Source organism: Muscardinus avellanarius (assembly GCF_963383645.1).
Source record: "Muscardinus avellanarius genome assembly, chromosome: 12".
In the NCBI taxonomy this organism is placed as follows: Eukaryota; Metazoa; Chordata; class Mammalia; order Rodentia; family Gliridae; genus Muscardinus; species Muscardinus avellanarius.
In genome coordinates, this window is record NC_137798.1 from 80,559,608 (window position 1) to 80,576,717 (window position 17,110).

General features: G+C 40.1%; 1 protein-coding gene across 4 annotated transcripts in view; it reads left to right on the forward strand.

The window, feature by feature from the left end:
* Positions 1-575: 575 nt before the first annotated feature.
* Positions 576-17,110, forward strand: part of GPATCH2L (G-patch domain containing 2 like) — a gene marked incomplete at both ends in the record, with an annotated part of 46,867 nt that continues 30,332 nt past the window's right edge. For all 4 annotated transcript variants that reach the window (XM_080707838.1, XM_080707837.1, XM_080707840.1 and 1 more), the window contains 3 exons: positions 576-1,237; positions 12,033-12,097; positions 14,570-14,746. In XM_080707838.1, the coding sequence (XP_080563964.1) occupies positions 576-1,237; positions 12,033-12,097; positions 14,570-14,746 (904 nt within the window). The remainder of the gene's footprint in view (positions 1,238-12,032; positions 12,098-14,569; positions 14,747-17,110) is intronic.

The window sequence follows — 17,110 nt, forward strand, 5'->3', positions numbered from 1 at the left end:
TTCTATACCTAGTAGCTTCTAGGCAGCAGTGATACCGGAATGGTACCAAACTTGGGCTTTTTCTGTTCTTAGTACACACCTGGGTCACTACAAATTCTTGGGTCACTAAACTGCATGCAGTTTTCTTTAATGGGTGTCACTAAGTTCTCTTCCTCGTGCCTTCTGAGCACTGTTCCCAGACCATAGAGCAGTCTTTTGTCCATTCTCAGTGCCACAGTGGGACTGGGCCCTGCCCTCTATTCTCCCAACTTTCTCTGGTTTTGAAGTTGTGTGTTTTTCTATTCCTATCTGATGCAACATTTTTTTTCTTTTTATATCTCATCATCAGTTAACTCGGTGACAAATTTAACTGGGGAGAAAGGATCTATTTCCTTATGTTTGTTTATTTTTGCTATCACAGTTGCTATCTCTTGAACGATTCAGTTTTTGTACTTAAGAACATGCCATTTAAAAGCAGAAACTACCTATTTTTAGTGGCCCAAGGGAACAGTCTTACGTGTAACCAGATGAAAGGCTTTCTTTTTCTTTTCTATTTTTTTTTCAATTTTGAACTTTATTTTGACAGATGTGGCCTCATGGATGAGCTGGTACATGACTTAGCCTCAGCCTTGGAGCAGACATCTGAGCAGAATAAGCTTGGTGAGCTGTGGGAGGAGATGGCCCTAAGCCCTCGGCAGCAGAGGCGGCAGCTTCGGAAACGCCGAGGCCGGAAGCGCCGGTCAGACTTTACTCATCTGGCCGAGTATACCTGCTGCTACAGCGAGGCCTCTGAGTCAAGTCTGGATGAGGCCATTAAGGACTGTCGGGAAGTGGCCCCAGTCACCAACTGCAGTGACTCTGATGACACAATGGTAGCCAAACGGCACCCAGCTCTCAATGCCCTTGTGAAGAGTAAGCAGCATTCTTGGCATGAATCTGACTCCTTTACTGAAAATGCACCTTGCCGACCACTCAGGCGCCGGAGGAAAGTGAAGCGAGTGACATCAGAGGTGGCTGCCAGTCTTCAGCAGAAGCTGAAGGTGTCAGATTGGAGCTATGAGAGAGGTTGCAGGTTCAAGTCTGCTAAGAAGCAGCGTCTGTCCCGCTGGAAGGAGAATACTCCCTGGACCTCATCAAGCCATGGGTTGTGTGAATCAGCAGAAAATAGGACTTTCTTAAGCAAATCGGGAAGGAAAGAAAGGATGGAGTGTGAAGCAGATGAACAAAAACAGGGCTCCGATGAGAACATGTCAGAATGGTGAGATCTTTACTAAGTCCAAGGTTTTCTTCCTTAATGTTGACCACAGTGCACATCCACAGTCTTTTTATGCGGGTCTGAAGATGGAACCCAGGGGCATTCGACCTCTGAGCTATTACCCCACTCCCTATTTTTTATTCTTTATATTGAAACAGGGTCTCACTGAGTTGCAAAGGGCCTCACTAAGTAGCTGAGGCTGTCCATGAACTGCGATTTTCCTGTCTCAGTCTCCCAAATGCTGGGATTACAAGCGTGCACCACCACGCCCGGCTCACATCCGCAGTCTCTCGATGGATTTCATTTTCTTCCAAACTAGCCACTGTTATATTGCATTTGGCGTCTTCTCAGTTAATCAGTAGTTGATCTCTAGTTTTCATATATCCAGAAGGCTATGTGTGATAGAAATAGTTTGATTCTAAAAATAACTTAAAAATGTTTTCAAATGTGTAACCACAAAAAACAATTTGCTGCTGTTTATGCCATGTAGTTCATATGTACATACTGTTTCTTAAAACCAGAGTCTCAGCAGAGGCTGGTGTTTATTTGTGTGAGGAAAATGTGCAGTTGCCAGGCATATGCAATTTGTAAAAGGTTTCTGGTAAACTGCCTTTTCCTTTTAAAAATCATGGCTTTAGATACTTTGGAGGTATAATTCTATTATGTGCTACTTAAAAATTGACTCTTAAGTACATTTTTTTTATAGCAGACATTCAAGTTGTCTGAACACGGGTGGGCTTTGAAAGTAACAGTGCTGAATCCCATTAATCTTATACCAAGAATGATCAAGCCAGAGAAATTTGTCTCAAATGGATGCATGTTTAAAATGTCAGTGTTGTTTTTTGGTAACTTAGTTTTTTTTATCAGATAGTCCTAACAATATTGGTACTCTCCAGCTTGGTAATGTAATACTATAATATTAATTGGTGATATCTTTTTCTCAGTGAGAATACTATTAGTATTTTGGATGAGACAGTTCTTTGTGGCTCACTGCAGAATGCTTAGTATGTCTGCATTGTTCCTCTTGCTCTTTAGTGTATCAACCCAGATGCTTCCAGGGGCAAGAGCCCTCTGAGTTGAGTACTCCTGGTTGAGAGCATTGTGTTCTATCATTGTTAATACTGGTTCATGTTTATTAAGCAGTAACTGTGGCAGACACCATTCTACATGCCTAGTGGATATTCTTAATGTTCACAGTTCTACAGTGTGATAGAATTCTATTATTTGTATTTTATAGAAGAGGAAGTTGAGGTTAAAAGTTTAGGCAATTTGTCCAAGGTCACCCGGTGCCCACATAGAATCAAACTTGATTTCAGAGCTTATATTTCACTATGTTGTGTGGTCCTCTGAGTTAGCCTTTTCCATGACCTTTTTCTGTCTCACCTTAACTTTTAAGACTGTAGAGCACATGACCTTTCTTAGAACTTTGCTTCTTCTGAAGTTTGTCTTAAAAACAAAGACTTAAATCTTTGTTACTTTGAGGTGAGTTATGCTGGTTACAGGACAAACTATGTAGGTCTCTTTCCTTTTATAAAGGGTTTTTAATTCAACTTTCAAACTTTTTTTTTTGGTGGTACTGGGGTTCCTGGAAACCCTTCTATCTTTGGGCTACACTCCCAGACCTAGTTCATATTTTTTTTTATTGGGAAATAGTCTCCTAAGCCAGCGCGGCTGGCTTCGAACCTGTACGATCCTCCTGTCTCCGCCTCCCAAGTGCAGGGATTACAAGCGTGCGCCACCATGCCTGGCCAACTTTCAAACTTTTTTATCAACTTTATATTTACTAGTCTGTTCATCTATTTTGAGGTAGGCTCAAAATTTGACTTTCCTGGTTTTTCTCTAAGTCTTTTTCCTTTAACCTATTAAATATTTATAAACTTTAATCCATATTTATGGGCTATGAAGGTATTTTTCCCTATCAAGCTATATATGTGTGTGTGTGTGTGTGTGTGTGTGTGTGTGTGTGTGTATACACACACACATACACACACACACACACACACACACACACACACACATTTCCTTGTGATACTAGGATTGAACCCAAGAGCCTCATGCAAGTTAAGCAAACATTCTACCACCACTGAACTATATTTCTATCCCTTTTTATTTATTTTATTTTTTGTTTTGAGATAGTCTCACTAAAATGCCCAGGCTGGCCTTGAACTTGATATATTCCTGCCTCAACTTTCTGAGAAACTGAGATTACGAGTATGTACTACCATACCTGGCCCATCATGCTAATTTTTTTTTTTTTTTTTCAGAATGGGGATAGAACCCAGGGGAGGATTGTTCTATTTCTGAGCCACCGCCCTGGCCCTATCTTTTTATTTTGTATTTTGAAACAGTTTCACTAATTGTGGAGGGCCTCACTAAGTAGGTGAGGCTGGCAGCAAACCTGTGATCCTCTAGTCTCAGCCTCTCATGTGCTGGGATTGCAGCATGTGCTACTACACTATGCCTGGCTGCTATTTTGGCAGGGGTGAGGGTTGGGGAGGGGGCTGGGGATTAAACCCAGGGGCATTGTATAGCTGAGCTCCACTCCAGCCTAGTTTTTATTCTTTATTTTGAAACAGGGTATCACTAAACTGCAGAGAGCCTCACAGTTGCTAAAGCTTACTATGAACCTGCGATCTTCCTATCTCAGCCTCCCAAATACAAGATTACAAGAATGTGCCACCACGCCCAGCTGCTATTTTTAATCAAACATGGGTTGCTTTAGGCAGATTGTAGCCTTTCATGATATTGAAACCCACTGTTGAGACATTTTAAAATTTTTATTTATTTATTTTCATGGTACTGAGAATTGAACCCAGGAGCATTCTACCTCTGAGTTACACCCTTGACCATATTTTAATTTTTATTTTGAAACAATCTCAGAAGGTTGTGGAGGGTTTCACTAAATTGCTAAGGCTGGCCGGGCGTGGTGGTGCACGCTTATAATCCCAGCATTCGGGAGGCTGAGATCAGAGGATCGTGGTTTGCGGACAGCCTCAGCTACTTAGGCCCTTTGCAACTCAGTGAGACCTGGTCCAAAATAAAGAATAAAAAATAGGGCAGGGGTGTAGATTGGAGGTCAAATGCCCCTGGGTTCCATCCCCAGACCCGCAAAAAAAAAAAAAAAAAAAAAAAAAATTGCTAAGGCTGGTTGTGAACATGGGATCCTCTGGCGCAGCCTCTTAAGCACTGGGATTACAGGCGTGTGCCACCATGCCTGACTCATTAATTTTTTTTAATATGGAGAAAAAATATATATGTATGTACACACACACACACACACATATATCTTATAATCTTCTCACTGTTGAAAATGGAGATTTTGCCTCAGTGTGGCTAAAAAAGAAAAGAAAAAGATGCTTTGAAAAATATCCTTTTGGAAACGATAGCTTGTGTATGTTTCTTCCCCAGGATATCTTGTTAAACTATGAAAAAACTGTCTCTGTGTTAGAGACTGTTCACTCTGCCTGTTCTAAGATACAGCTCCAAATGCAGAGCCTGTGGTCTAGAAGTGAGCTACTTCAGTTTTCTGTTTTCAATGCCAGACCATCTACTGTGGTCAGGTTTTGATAATATAAATTCTAGTTATCTGAGAGCTGGAGAAACTGAAATAGATAACAGCTCTTATGAAAGTTTTACTCGTTTCAAAGTGAGAAGAACTCATTCTCCCATGGGCTGTCTCCCTAGTCTGTGACTTCAGAATTCTTTTGGTAATGTGGATGTCAAAGTCTTGGTAGCTATGAAGGAATAATGAGTGGAGTAGTAGCAGACATGGAATGAAAAAAAGTTTTTTTTAAATCTTCCTATTTCCTCCCTTGTATTAAAAGAAATACTGTCAAGAATCATCTTGCTTATTCTTTAATACGTCTGCTGGGATGTGTCACAGTTTATTTACATACAGATTAAAGTGTAGACATTTTTTTTTTCTTTGCAGTACTGGGGATGGAACCCAGTGCATTCTACCTCCGAGCTACACCCCCAGCCCTATTTTTTATTCTTTATCTTGAAATGGGGTCTCGCTGAATTGCATAGAGCCTCACTAAGTAGCTGAGGCTGGCCATGAACCCGCGATTCTCCTGTCTCAGCCTTCCAAATGCTGGGATTACAAGCATGCACCACCACACCTGGCTTAGAACTTTACTTTTTATTTAATTAATTAATTTATTCATTAATTATTTTTGTGGTGCTGAGGGTGGAACCCAAGGGCTTTTCTACCTCCAGGGTATACTCCCAGACCTATTTTATACTTTATTTGGAAACAGGGTCTCACTAAGTTGCTGAGAGCCCCACTAAGTATATGAGGCTGGCTTCGAATCTGTGCGATCCTCCTGTCTCAGCCTCCCAAGCACTGGGATTACAAGGGTGTGCCACCGCGCCTGGCCTAGAACTTTACTTTTTTTTTTTTTTTTGGTGGTGGTGGTACTGGGGTTCCTGGAAACCCTTCTACCTGCAGGCTATACTCTCAGACCTATTTTATATTTTTATTTGGAAACAGGGTCTCTTAAGCTAGCAAGGCTGGCTTCGAACCTGCTCGATCATCCTGTCTCCGCCTCCCAAGCATGGTGATTACAAGCGTGTGCCACCACGCCCGGCTTAGAACTTTACTTTTTAATCAGTGATCGAGAGCTGTCCAAGTCACTCTCCACCTTGTAAAATTGTTAAGATGAAATTGATCATTAAAATTAGGTTAAAACTATATATGGTGGCACACACTTTTAATCCCAGTACTTGAGAGGCTGAAATCAGAGGATTACAGGTTCGAGGCCAGCCTTAGCTACTTAGGCCCTCCAACTTAGTGAGACCCAGTTTCAAAATAAATAGTGCACGCTTGTAACCCCAATACTTGCGAGGCTGAGACAGGAGGATCACCAGTTCGCAGCCAGCCTCTGCAACTTATGAGGCCTTCTGCAACTTAATGAGACCCTGTTTCAAAATAAAAAAATAAAGGCCAGGCATGGTGGCGCACGCTTGTAATCCCCATGCTTGGGAGGCAGAGACAGGAGGATTGCGCAGGTTCAAAGCCAGCCAGGCACGCTGGCTTAGGAGACCCTCTTTCCAAATAAAAATGTAAAAATAGGTCTGGGAGTGTATCCCAGAGGTAGAAGGGCTTCCAGGAAACCCAGTACCACCAAAAAATAGGACGAGGGGGGGCGTTGCTTGGAAGTAAAATGCCCCTGGGTTCAATCCTTAGTACTGCAAAAAAAAAAACAAAAAACAAAAAACAAACAAACAAAAAAAAAAAACAAAGAAGGAAAGAAGGAAAGAGAAAAGAAAAAAAGTTAAAGCTGGATGGCCTGTGCTGCAATTTTAGTACCTGAGAGCCTGAGACAGAAAGATCACAGTTTCAAGACCATCTTCAGCTAGTGAAACCTTGTATTGAAATTAAAAAAAAAGTAGGCCTGGGAATATAGCATGGAGGTAGAATGACTCTTGATTCAACTTCCAGTACCAAAGTGTGTGTGTGTGTGTGTGTGTGTGTTGGGGGGGGTTAGGTTAGCCTGGTCAGTGGATAGTTTTTTTTTTAAAGTATGCATTAGGTATATTAGATTTGAAAATGTGTGTCACAATCAGCTTTATTTCTAATTTTCTTAAATTGTCTTTTTGTTAACTAAATATTGAGTACTTAAAGTTCAACCAATATGGGTATGTGAGATCAAACTATTTTTCTTTTATAAACGAATTAGTTGGGTGATGGCCTGAAGTCACATTGAGGGGCCTTCCTTACGTGATGTATTAGAGGCTGATCTCATAGGAAAGAAAATGTTCCCTTCTCTTGGAAGGCAAGTGACAGAGATAGAGTGCTAAACCTCCCCCCTCTTTCTGCAGCCCAAGCTGACCTTCTGCAGCCCCTTGGTGCCTCTTGTTTTCTTATTTTTATAGAAAATCAATATCCCTTCTGACACAAACAATAGCTCAGAAGCAAGAATAAATGGGAGAAAGCTGAGATCTCTGTCCATCACCTCTCACTTTAACTCCCCCAAACTCTTTAATTATGAGCCTGCTTTGCTCCAGGTATTTGTGACAGTGAAATTGCTAAATGAGGACCATTTTAACCAAAGATTGGGTGATCAATAATACTCCATAGCAGTAGCTTGTTGGATCAATAGCATTCATTATTTCATGGTTAAGGTAAGTAGCCTCCTTTGCAAGTGGAGGTCATTAATCAGGGGTTACTGGAGCTGTGGAAAAGAATGTATGTGGTAAGTTGAGGATGTTCTGTTTTCTGTCCTGTAAATAGGGATGTTGACCAAGAGTGTATTTACCACTGTTGTGATTGGTAGTATTCATTATCATGAATAGCTAGTATAATATGAGTAGCTAGTATAGCGTGCTTATGTAGGTTTATTCAAGGTTCTGCTAGTATATTCTTAGGAAGAACTGAAAAAGACAACTTGGGAGTTAGATATGATGTTACTGTATTTGAAGGTCTATCTCTTGAAAAAGGCCTACCTCTTCATGTGTGGCTCTGGGATTGTATCCAGGGGCATTCTCCCTCTGAGTTGTAGCCCCATTATTTTCCTCAGTTCAGTCCCCATTGCTCAAAAAAGAAAAAAAGTCTCCTTGCAAAAATGTTCGGGTTATTCTAGAGAAAAGAACTAGGACTCAGTGATAAAAACTACACAGAGTTAAATACTCCAGTATAAAATGTAACATTCTAAGAATCAGAACTTTAAAAATTTAGAGCTTTAAAAATGAAGTGAACTGTCAGGTAATGAGTTCTGAATCACTGGAGTGACTCAAGCATGGGCATGATCACTTTAAGCATCAAGAAGTTCAAACGGAAACGCTTTTAAGGGCCCTTGTAACATGAGATGCTGCGATTCTCAGTCACAACCTACTTCTCACCATTGTGACTTCTTATTGTAACAGGTATCTGTTAGGCTGCCCACTATAATACTTACCAAAATTTTTTGTACATTTACATCACCAGAAACCAGGACTTAGAGCTTAGTCTTTTACCAAGAGTCCCCTTCAAACTGCAAGGCTGATAGAACTGTGTGTGAGAATGAGAGTAGAGGCAGACGTTAGCAGTGCTGAGCCTGCCCTGAAGGAAGAGACAGCCCTTGGTTTAGAAATGCCGGCAGCTCTTGTTTAGAAAGTCAGGGTCTGTCTCAGTCAGAAAATAGGGCAGCTGTACTTTTGGCAGTATGTTGTTCAATCTGTATGTTTTGGTTTCCATTTTGAGGCTCTGACTCCCAGAATTTACTTGGGTAGGAAAGTTTAACGTTTTCTGTATATTTGTATTTATGTCTAAGAAGCATTTACAGGGTATTGAGTCCTGGGAAGTATAGTCTTCAAGAATAGAATTTACTTTTGGGATGGCCAAAGAAGGAAACAGTTATCTCTGTACTGCATCCTGGATATCACAATGTTTTGTATGTCTCTATTTATTGTAGATTTCTGGAGTAGATTCAAAATTAGTGAGGGTTAGGAGAAGATCCTGTCTCAGTCTGGCATACCTGTATGAGATAAAAGCCTACCAGTAACACTAGGAATTAAGCTAGAGGCTCTACCTAGCCTCTGCGTCAGTTGTACCTCTGAGAAGAGCATGTTACCCATATCCATATGTGTAGAGAATGGGCCAAGGGTAATCTATGCACCCTTTCTGTTGGCAAATATGAACAAGAGGCCTTTGAACACATTCTGCAGGATAAGGGAAAATTCTTCTGAAATTTCAGAGGAAGAACAAATCTTTGAAGGTGATCGCCAGTGGGAAATCGAAGAATATTTTTTAAAATCTTCATCAGGATACAAAAAACAATCATTTTGAAATAGGAACAGGAAGTTATAGGAGAGAAAGATGGCTATTCAAAAACCCTCTAGTTTGAGAAAACAGTAGAAATATACCCCGACAGGTATCAACTCTTTCTTGATCCAGGAGATAGTCTTTGAGCCTGTTTCTTTTATTTAGAATATGCGGAGAGACACTAGATTCTATGTTTAAAAAAAAAAAAAAGATCAAGGAAGTACTGCCTTGTGTTTACAAGTGGCTGAAAATGAATAGGAAAGAGAATTGATAGATTTTGTGATAAACATGTACAAACTTTTATTTGAAAACATTCAAACAGAGGAGACTATAGTCATTGCAGAGTAGAACTTGTAATACTTGCAGGCCAGGAACCTACAAACTTTCTCTCTAATGAGGTAGATAATATTTGAGGGTTTTATGGGCTGTGTATTCTCTGTTGTAGTTATTCATATTTGCAGCTGAATACAAAAGAAGCCACAGGATGTGTTAATGAATGAGTGGGGCTGTGTCCAATAAAACTATTTACATACAGTGAAATTTAAATTTGATTTCATTTCTACATACCACAAAATACTTTTTTTTAAATTTCCCCCACACAACATAAAATTGTAAAACCATTCTTGTATTATTTTCTAATGTCTAAATCTTAGTAGTGAGTAGTGATGCTGACCAATAGAGCATATACCATGGTGGTAAAGTAGAATCTGTACTATGTCCTAATGTGCTTTGTACCTCTCCTTAATATCAAGAGAAGTGCAAAATAAAATAGAAAATTTGCTTTATCCTTGAGGTGAGATGAGAATAATATGATAATATTATGATATATAAAATAACAATGAGCCGGGCATGGTGGCGCACGCTTGTAATCCCCACGCTTGGGAGGCGGAGACAGGAGGATTGTGCTGGTTCGAAGCCAGTCTCACAGGCTTAAGAGACCCTGTTTCCAAATTTTAAAAAATATATAAAAATAGGCCTGGGCGTATAGCCTGGAGGTAGAAGGGCTTCCAGGAACCCCAGTACCACCAGAACAAACAAACAAACAAATAAATAAATACATAAAATAAAAATGAGAGAGACCACTAATGATCTTAAGAATTGCTAGAAGCTGGGCATGGTGGTACACTCTTGTAATTCCAGTGCTTGCAAGGCTGAGACAGGAGGATCGCACAGGTTCAAAGCAGCCTCAGCTACTTAGTGAGACCCTGCTTCCAAATAAAGTATAAAATAGGTCTGAGAGTAGAGTCTGGAGGTAGAAAAGCTCCTGGGTTCCACCCCCAGTACCACCAAAAAATAAATAAATAAATAAATAAAAAAAATAAAAAGAATTACTAGAAATACAAAAGAACACTAGTAAGTTTAGCAGGCATAGATCCTTAAACTCAAGTGGTAAAATTGTAGTATTTCAGTGCAGAGCCCTTTGAAGATTCTAGTGGTATAGTTTTGTGAGAAATAAAGCTGCTTTACTGGCCCTTGCTGTGATAGGTCTCATGCATCTGTTATTGAAAGACAAATAAGTAAGGAAAGCATTGCTACTAATGTAACCAGCCCATTTAAGATTTAGCATTGACAAGATATTTGTAAATGTTGGGAAATACAAAATGATTTTAGAGTTTTGATCCAAGAATGTAGTTTGGGATTTTGCCAAGTGTGTTACTTCTGGTCATAGTGACCGCCCCCCCCCCTTGGTTTCTTCTATCTTCTAGAGCAGATGTGTGTGGTGGTGGTGGTGGTGGTGGTGGTGGTGGTAGGAACATGACTGTCTTAGAAGCAAAAACTCACAATCAAGAAAATAGCTAATACTTAAAGGATAGAAAAAATTTTATAAGAGCTGGGCATGGTGGTGTACACTTGTAATCACAGGTTTGAAGCCAGCCTCAGTTACTTAGTGAGGCCCTCTCCAACTTAGTGAGATCCTGTTTCAAAAATAAAGAATAAAAAATAGGGCTGGGGGTGTAGCTTGGAGGTAGAATCCCTGGGCTCAATCTCCAGTAGTGGAAAAAAGAAAAAGAAAAAAAATTTCATGAACCATATAAATCACATTTGATGAAGACTGGGTGAAAGAAAACAGTATAAGAAGAAGCACAATCCCTTGTTAGGACAAAAGTTTTATTTCAGTGGGTCAATTTGTAACTAATTCTTTTCTTCAAAATGAGCTTTATATGTCTGTTTAATAAGGAAGACATTAAGTTTGGGAAAGTAGCTGGGTGTGGTAGCAGAAGCTTGTAATCCCAGTATTCCGGAGGCTGAGACAGGAGGATCACAGGTTCCAGGCCAGCCTTAAAAACTTAGTGAGACCCCTGTTTCCAAACAAAAAGTAAAAAGGGCTGGAGGTGTAGCTGAGAGGTAGAATGCCCCCGGAGTTCAAAGCACACACACAGACACACACAGACACACACACACATTAAAATTTTGGCCATATTTTTTCAGTTTATGGGTTTTTGCTGCTTTGTAAGTGGGAGTATACTTAAGAATTGCTATATATCTTAAAGTTGCATAGCTTCATTTGAAATTGATAGTTGGCAGTATTTAAAAATAAGATTGGTAAATTTGTTGAGATCACTTGAGAGCTTCAGTAAATCTCTTATCATCCAAAACTAAAAAAGTGCCCCCCCCTTTCATGTTTTATTTGCTTGAACCTAGAGGCATTCTACCTCCAAGCTACATCCCCAGACCAATTTTATTTCTTATTTGGAGATGAGGTCTTGCTTGGTTACTGAGGGCCTAGCTAAGTTGTCAAGGCTGGCTCTGAACCTGTGATTCTCCTATCTCAGCCTCCCAAGTACTAGGACCACAAGTTTGTGCCCCATTCTCAGCTTCTTTAGATATTCTGAAAGTACTTTAAAATATAAGTAAAAGTTTTAGCATTCTTATATTTCCTTTGTTTTTGGGGAAAATAAATTTAATCTGTGCTTTCCCTATGAAATTTACATATCTGGTTGGCTAATGTACTGGAATAATATTAGAGAAATTTAGGAATCTTTCTATTGAAAAACTCTGAAGAATGTACAGTGGTTTTGACTAGAGTTGATGTTCTCTTCCTCTATTTTTCAGTGAAACCAGCAGTGTGTGTAGTAGCAGTGATACTGGGCTCTTCACCAATGATGAAGGACGGCAAGGTAATCTGGATTCTACCTTGGGGTTCAGTGTTGATAGGGGGATTCTGATGACTGTAGGATTGACTCAGGACTTGGGAGGCTGAGACAGAAGGACCCCAGGTTTGAAGCCAGCTTTAGCAACTTAGTGAAGCTTTCCACAACTTAGCAAGACTCTGTTTATAAATTAAAGATAAATAAAATAAAAAGGGCTGGGAGTGTAGCTCAGAGGTAGAATGTCCCTGGTTTTAATCCCCCCAGCACCAAAACAAACAAACAAACAAGCAAACAAACAAAAAGGAAGGGAGGAAGGAGAAAGAAAAGGAGTGCCTCACTGAGACTACATGATTGTCTGCAGTGGTTTGGTTGTCTTCCATGAAGGGTCTGGTGCTTCTAATGCATACTAGAGATTGAGAACTACTGTTTTTGTGAGACACTCCCAGCCCCCATTTGTAGTATGTGCTTAAAATAGAATACTTTGGCCGGGCTTGTAATTCCAGTACTTGGGAGGCTGAGACAAGAGGATCACGCAGGTTCGAAGCCAGCCTCAGCTACTTAGTGAGGCTTTCAGCAACTTAGTGAGACCCTATTTCCAAATAAAATATAAAATAAAATAGGTCTGGGAGTGTAGCGTGGAGGTAGAAGGCCCCTGGATTTTGTCCCCAGCAACACACACACACACAAATAGAATACTTTGGGTAATTATTTTATTGGTAACATCTGATGCTGTTCACCAGCATACAACTTTCATTGACTCTTTCAAAGATTTCTTTTTTTCTGTGGTACTTGAGATTGAACCCAGAGGTGGTCTACTTTGGAGCTATACCCCGGGCCTTTTAAATTTTTTTTTATTTTGAAACAGAGTCTTGCTAAGTTGATGAAGGACTCACTAAGTAGCTGAGGCTGGCCATGAGCCCACAATCCTCCTGTCTCAGGTTCCCACATACTGGGATTACAAATGTGCACCATGATGTCGTTTGGAGATTTCCATGTTGATTTAAGACTTATTGTTATCCTGGGTGTTGGCATCTTTATGTAATTGCTGAATCCTCAGTAGCTTCTCTGGAATCCAGTATATATTAATGGATGAATGCACTATGAACTCTTTATGTTCTTCTAATAATTTCCTCTATTCTCAAAGTTTTGAAAGGGGGACAGAGTAGCAGACATGAACTTACCTGTCTTTTTCTTGCCTATGTCATTGTCGGGGTAAACTCTAGTGGAAACCAAGGTGCTATTATTGTAGTTAATCTAAAGAAGTTTGAAATAAGAGTCTTAATATATGAGTCTAGTTGAGACTTTGCCATTAATGAACAATATGGCTTTTGGAAAATGGTATACCTTCTTGAAAAGCCTTAGGGAATGATAGTGTTTGTTTCTGTGGTTAGTTTATTCCTGGTAGCTTGGATTGCTAGTGTCAAAATGATTTCTTGTGAGCCACCACGCTTGCAATCCCAGCATTCGAGAGGCTGAGACCAGAGGATCACGGTTCGCGGACAGCCTCAGCTACTTAGTGAGGCCCTCTGCAACTCAGTGAGACCTGGTTTTAAAATAAAGAAAAAAAAAAATAGGGCAGGGAATGTAGCCCGGAGGTCGAATGCCCCTGGGTTCCATCCCTAAACCCGGGGGGAGGGGGGGAGAGATTTCTTGTTCCTTTAATAAGTTGCTCAGGAAAAAGCAATGTACAAGCATGCATTCCTTTTTTTTTTTTTTTTAACCTATTATGAGAAATACAAATATAGCAAAAAAAAAAACCCCCTCAGGAATAGCTAGTTTGAACATTTATGGGGTTTGAACCCCCAAATTTATGTATGATGCACATTGGTAGTATGGCGGGAGTTAATTTTTTGTAGAAAAGATCTCAGGCTTTAAAGTTAATTAGTCTTTGGGTTCCAGTTCCTGGCCTCATTGTTTTACTGATGTAACCTTGACTTCTCTGGATGCTAGTTGCCTCATTGTAAGTTAGAATTAATGTAGGGCGTGGAAGAAATAACATTTACAGATTTTTAGCATGCGTTCTGGTACATTGTAAGGTCTTAGTAAGTGGTAGCTTTATTAGTTTTTACTATTTTTATTTTTATTTTTTGGCGGTACTGGGGTTCCTGGAAACCCTTCTACATCCGGGCTACACTCCCAGACACCTATTTTCGTATATTTTTATTTGGAAACAGGGTCTCTTAAGCCAGCGAGGCTGGCTTTGAACCTGCGCGATCCTCCTGTCTCTGCCTCCCAAGCACGGGGATTATAAGCGTGCGCCACCACGCCCGGTGCTAGTTTTTACTATTAAAGCAGTCCAGTCTAACACAGAATGACATTAATGTGAACTAGTTTGATGTCATGTTTTTCATTATAATGTATATCAAAAAGAAGGACAAGAATGATTGTTTGGTACTTTGGTTTATTTCATAATATAATCAGAACTATCCCTGAGAAATCATCTGCCTTTCCTTTGTTCGTCTTAAAACTCCAGCTTATGACCTGATCTGTTTGCTTTAGGGGATGATGAGCAGAGTGATTGGTTCTACGAAGGAGAGTGTGTTCCAGGATTCACTGTTCCCAATCTTCTGCCAAAATGGACTCCTGATCATTGCAGTGAAGTAGAGAGAATGGATTCTGGACTGGATAAACTTTCAGATTCCACATTCCTTTTACCTTCTCGGCCAGCTCAGAGAGGTGAGGTTGGAGAAGACTAAAATACAATTTATGCTTTTCTAGTTCTCTTCTGAAGAATCATCACCCGGTGCTCAAGCATACTCATCTCTGAGCATGAATTGTGGAGCTGGCGTGGGGATATTCTAGAGGTTAAATCGGAGAGCCTCAAAGCTGGAGGTTCTCTTCATTCCTACTGAAATCATTCTATGGAGACTCTTGGAACAAGTGTTTGCAGAACATTCCTTAGCTTGCCATTGCCATTTGTGCTGGATTTAGGAGGCCCAGCATCAGCTGCTTATCCTGCTGCAGAGATGATGAGTTATTAAGTGTTCATTGAAAGCCTGAAAGGTTGGCTCTTCGAAAGGAACAGGTTTCTTTAAGCATCCACATACAAGGTGAAATGGCATTTTCAAAATGAATGATTTAAAAATATTTTCTTAAATATTTTTATTTAATGATTCTGTTATTGCATACTTTAACACAAATACATATCCCTTTCTTTTGCTTTTTTTCCAATTATGAGGTAGCAAAATGGGATGGAAAGAGCCTTGGATGGGGAGAGGGAAATATGGTAGTACTCTTTGGTCCTATTTACTACCTCTGTGGCTGTGACCAGGTCTCCATTTCCTTGGGATGGTAGGATCACCACTTAAAATATGTGACCCTAAAAAGACTGTTTTACAGTTTTATTTAGCTTTATAATTCCATAATTCTAGGATTTCCAGTAACCAATAGCACTCAACTAGTCATTTGTCAAGTTTTGTTGAGCATTGAAGGTAGTCAGAATTATTTTATTTTAGTTTTTGCGGGTCTGGGGATGGAACCCAGGGGCATTCTACCTCTGAGCTACACCCCAGCCCTATTTTTTATTCTTTATTTTGAAACAGGGTCTCACTGAGTTGCAAAGGGCCTCACTAGGTAGTAGCTGAGGCTGTCCTCAAACCACGATCCTTCCGTTTCAGCCTCCCAAATGCTGGGTTTACAAGCGTGCGCCACCACACCTGGCTCCAGCCCCTTTTAATTTTTTTAATTTAAATTTTTTTTATTGCCGGGCGTGGTGGCGCACGCTTGTAATCCCCGCGCTTGGGAGGCGGAGACAGGAGGATCGCGCAGGTTCGAAGCCAGCCGTGCTGGTGTAAGAGACCCTGTTTCAAAAATATAAAATAGGTCTGGGAGTGTAGCCCGGAGGAAGAAGGGCTTCTAGGAACCCCAGTACCACCAAAAAAAAAAAAAAAAAAAAAAATTTTTTTTATTTGAATTTTTTTTGAAATAGGATCTCTCTAGGTTGCTGAGTCTCTTAGAGTTGCTGAGACTGGCCTCAAATGTGTGATCCTCCTGTCTTTGTCTCCCAAGTACTGGAATTACAGGTGTGTACCACCATGCCCAGCTATAAACTCTTATTAAGTAGGATTTTATTTGTTTGCTACTATAGTAACTTATCAGACATTTCATTGAGCATTTTTGTAAGTTATAAACTACTTGAAATAGACACAAAAAAGTAAGAATAGCAAGCAGAAACCTCAAATAGCCTGTAATGCCAGACCAAGAAACCATATCATTGATAACATTTTTGTATGGGTTTTCTTAGTTATTCTTTTTGTATGTGGACCACATGCAGCAGTTAGGCAAATGGGTTGTACTATACATTCTGTTATCACCATTAATGAAGGAATTAGAGTGTTTTTGAGATAGTTACTAGCATTTTATTTAAAATTGAACACTGTTAATACCTTATATTTACATTGTATTTATTTATTTTTTATTTTTATTTTTTGGTGGTACTGGGGTTCCTGGAAGCCCTTCTACCTCCGGGCTACACTCCCAGACCTATTTTTACATTTTTTTTTTTTGGAAACAGTGTCTCCTAAGCCAGCGCGCGCGGCTGGCTTCGAACCTGCGCGATCCTCCTGTCTCTGCTTCCCAAGCGCGGGGATTACAAGCGTGGCCACCACGCCCGGCTCTATTTACAATTGTTAAAGTACCTTTTCACACTCTGTTTTCATTGGATCTTTAAAACATCTCTGTGAGGTAGAACTGAGTGAGTGATTATCCCTTTTATAATGAGGAGGCTTGCGGGGCGTAGAAGGGTTTCCAGGAACCCCAGTACCACCAAAAAGAAATAATATATATATATATATATATATATATATATATATATATATATATATATATATATAAATGAGGAGGCTTAGGTAAAAGGCGAATGGCATGCCTAATCATACTACTAGTGACAAAGGCATCAAGACATGGGAATAATAAGTGCTTAGTAAATAGCCTTGTGAAGATCATGAGGTATCCAGGAGTAGCAACACACACCTGTAATCCCAGTACTTGGGAGGCTGAGACAGGAGGATCACAGATTCAAAGCCAGCCTCAGCAATTTAT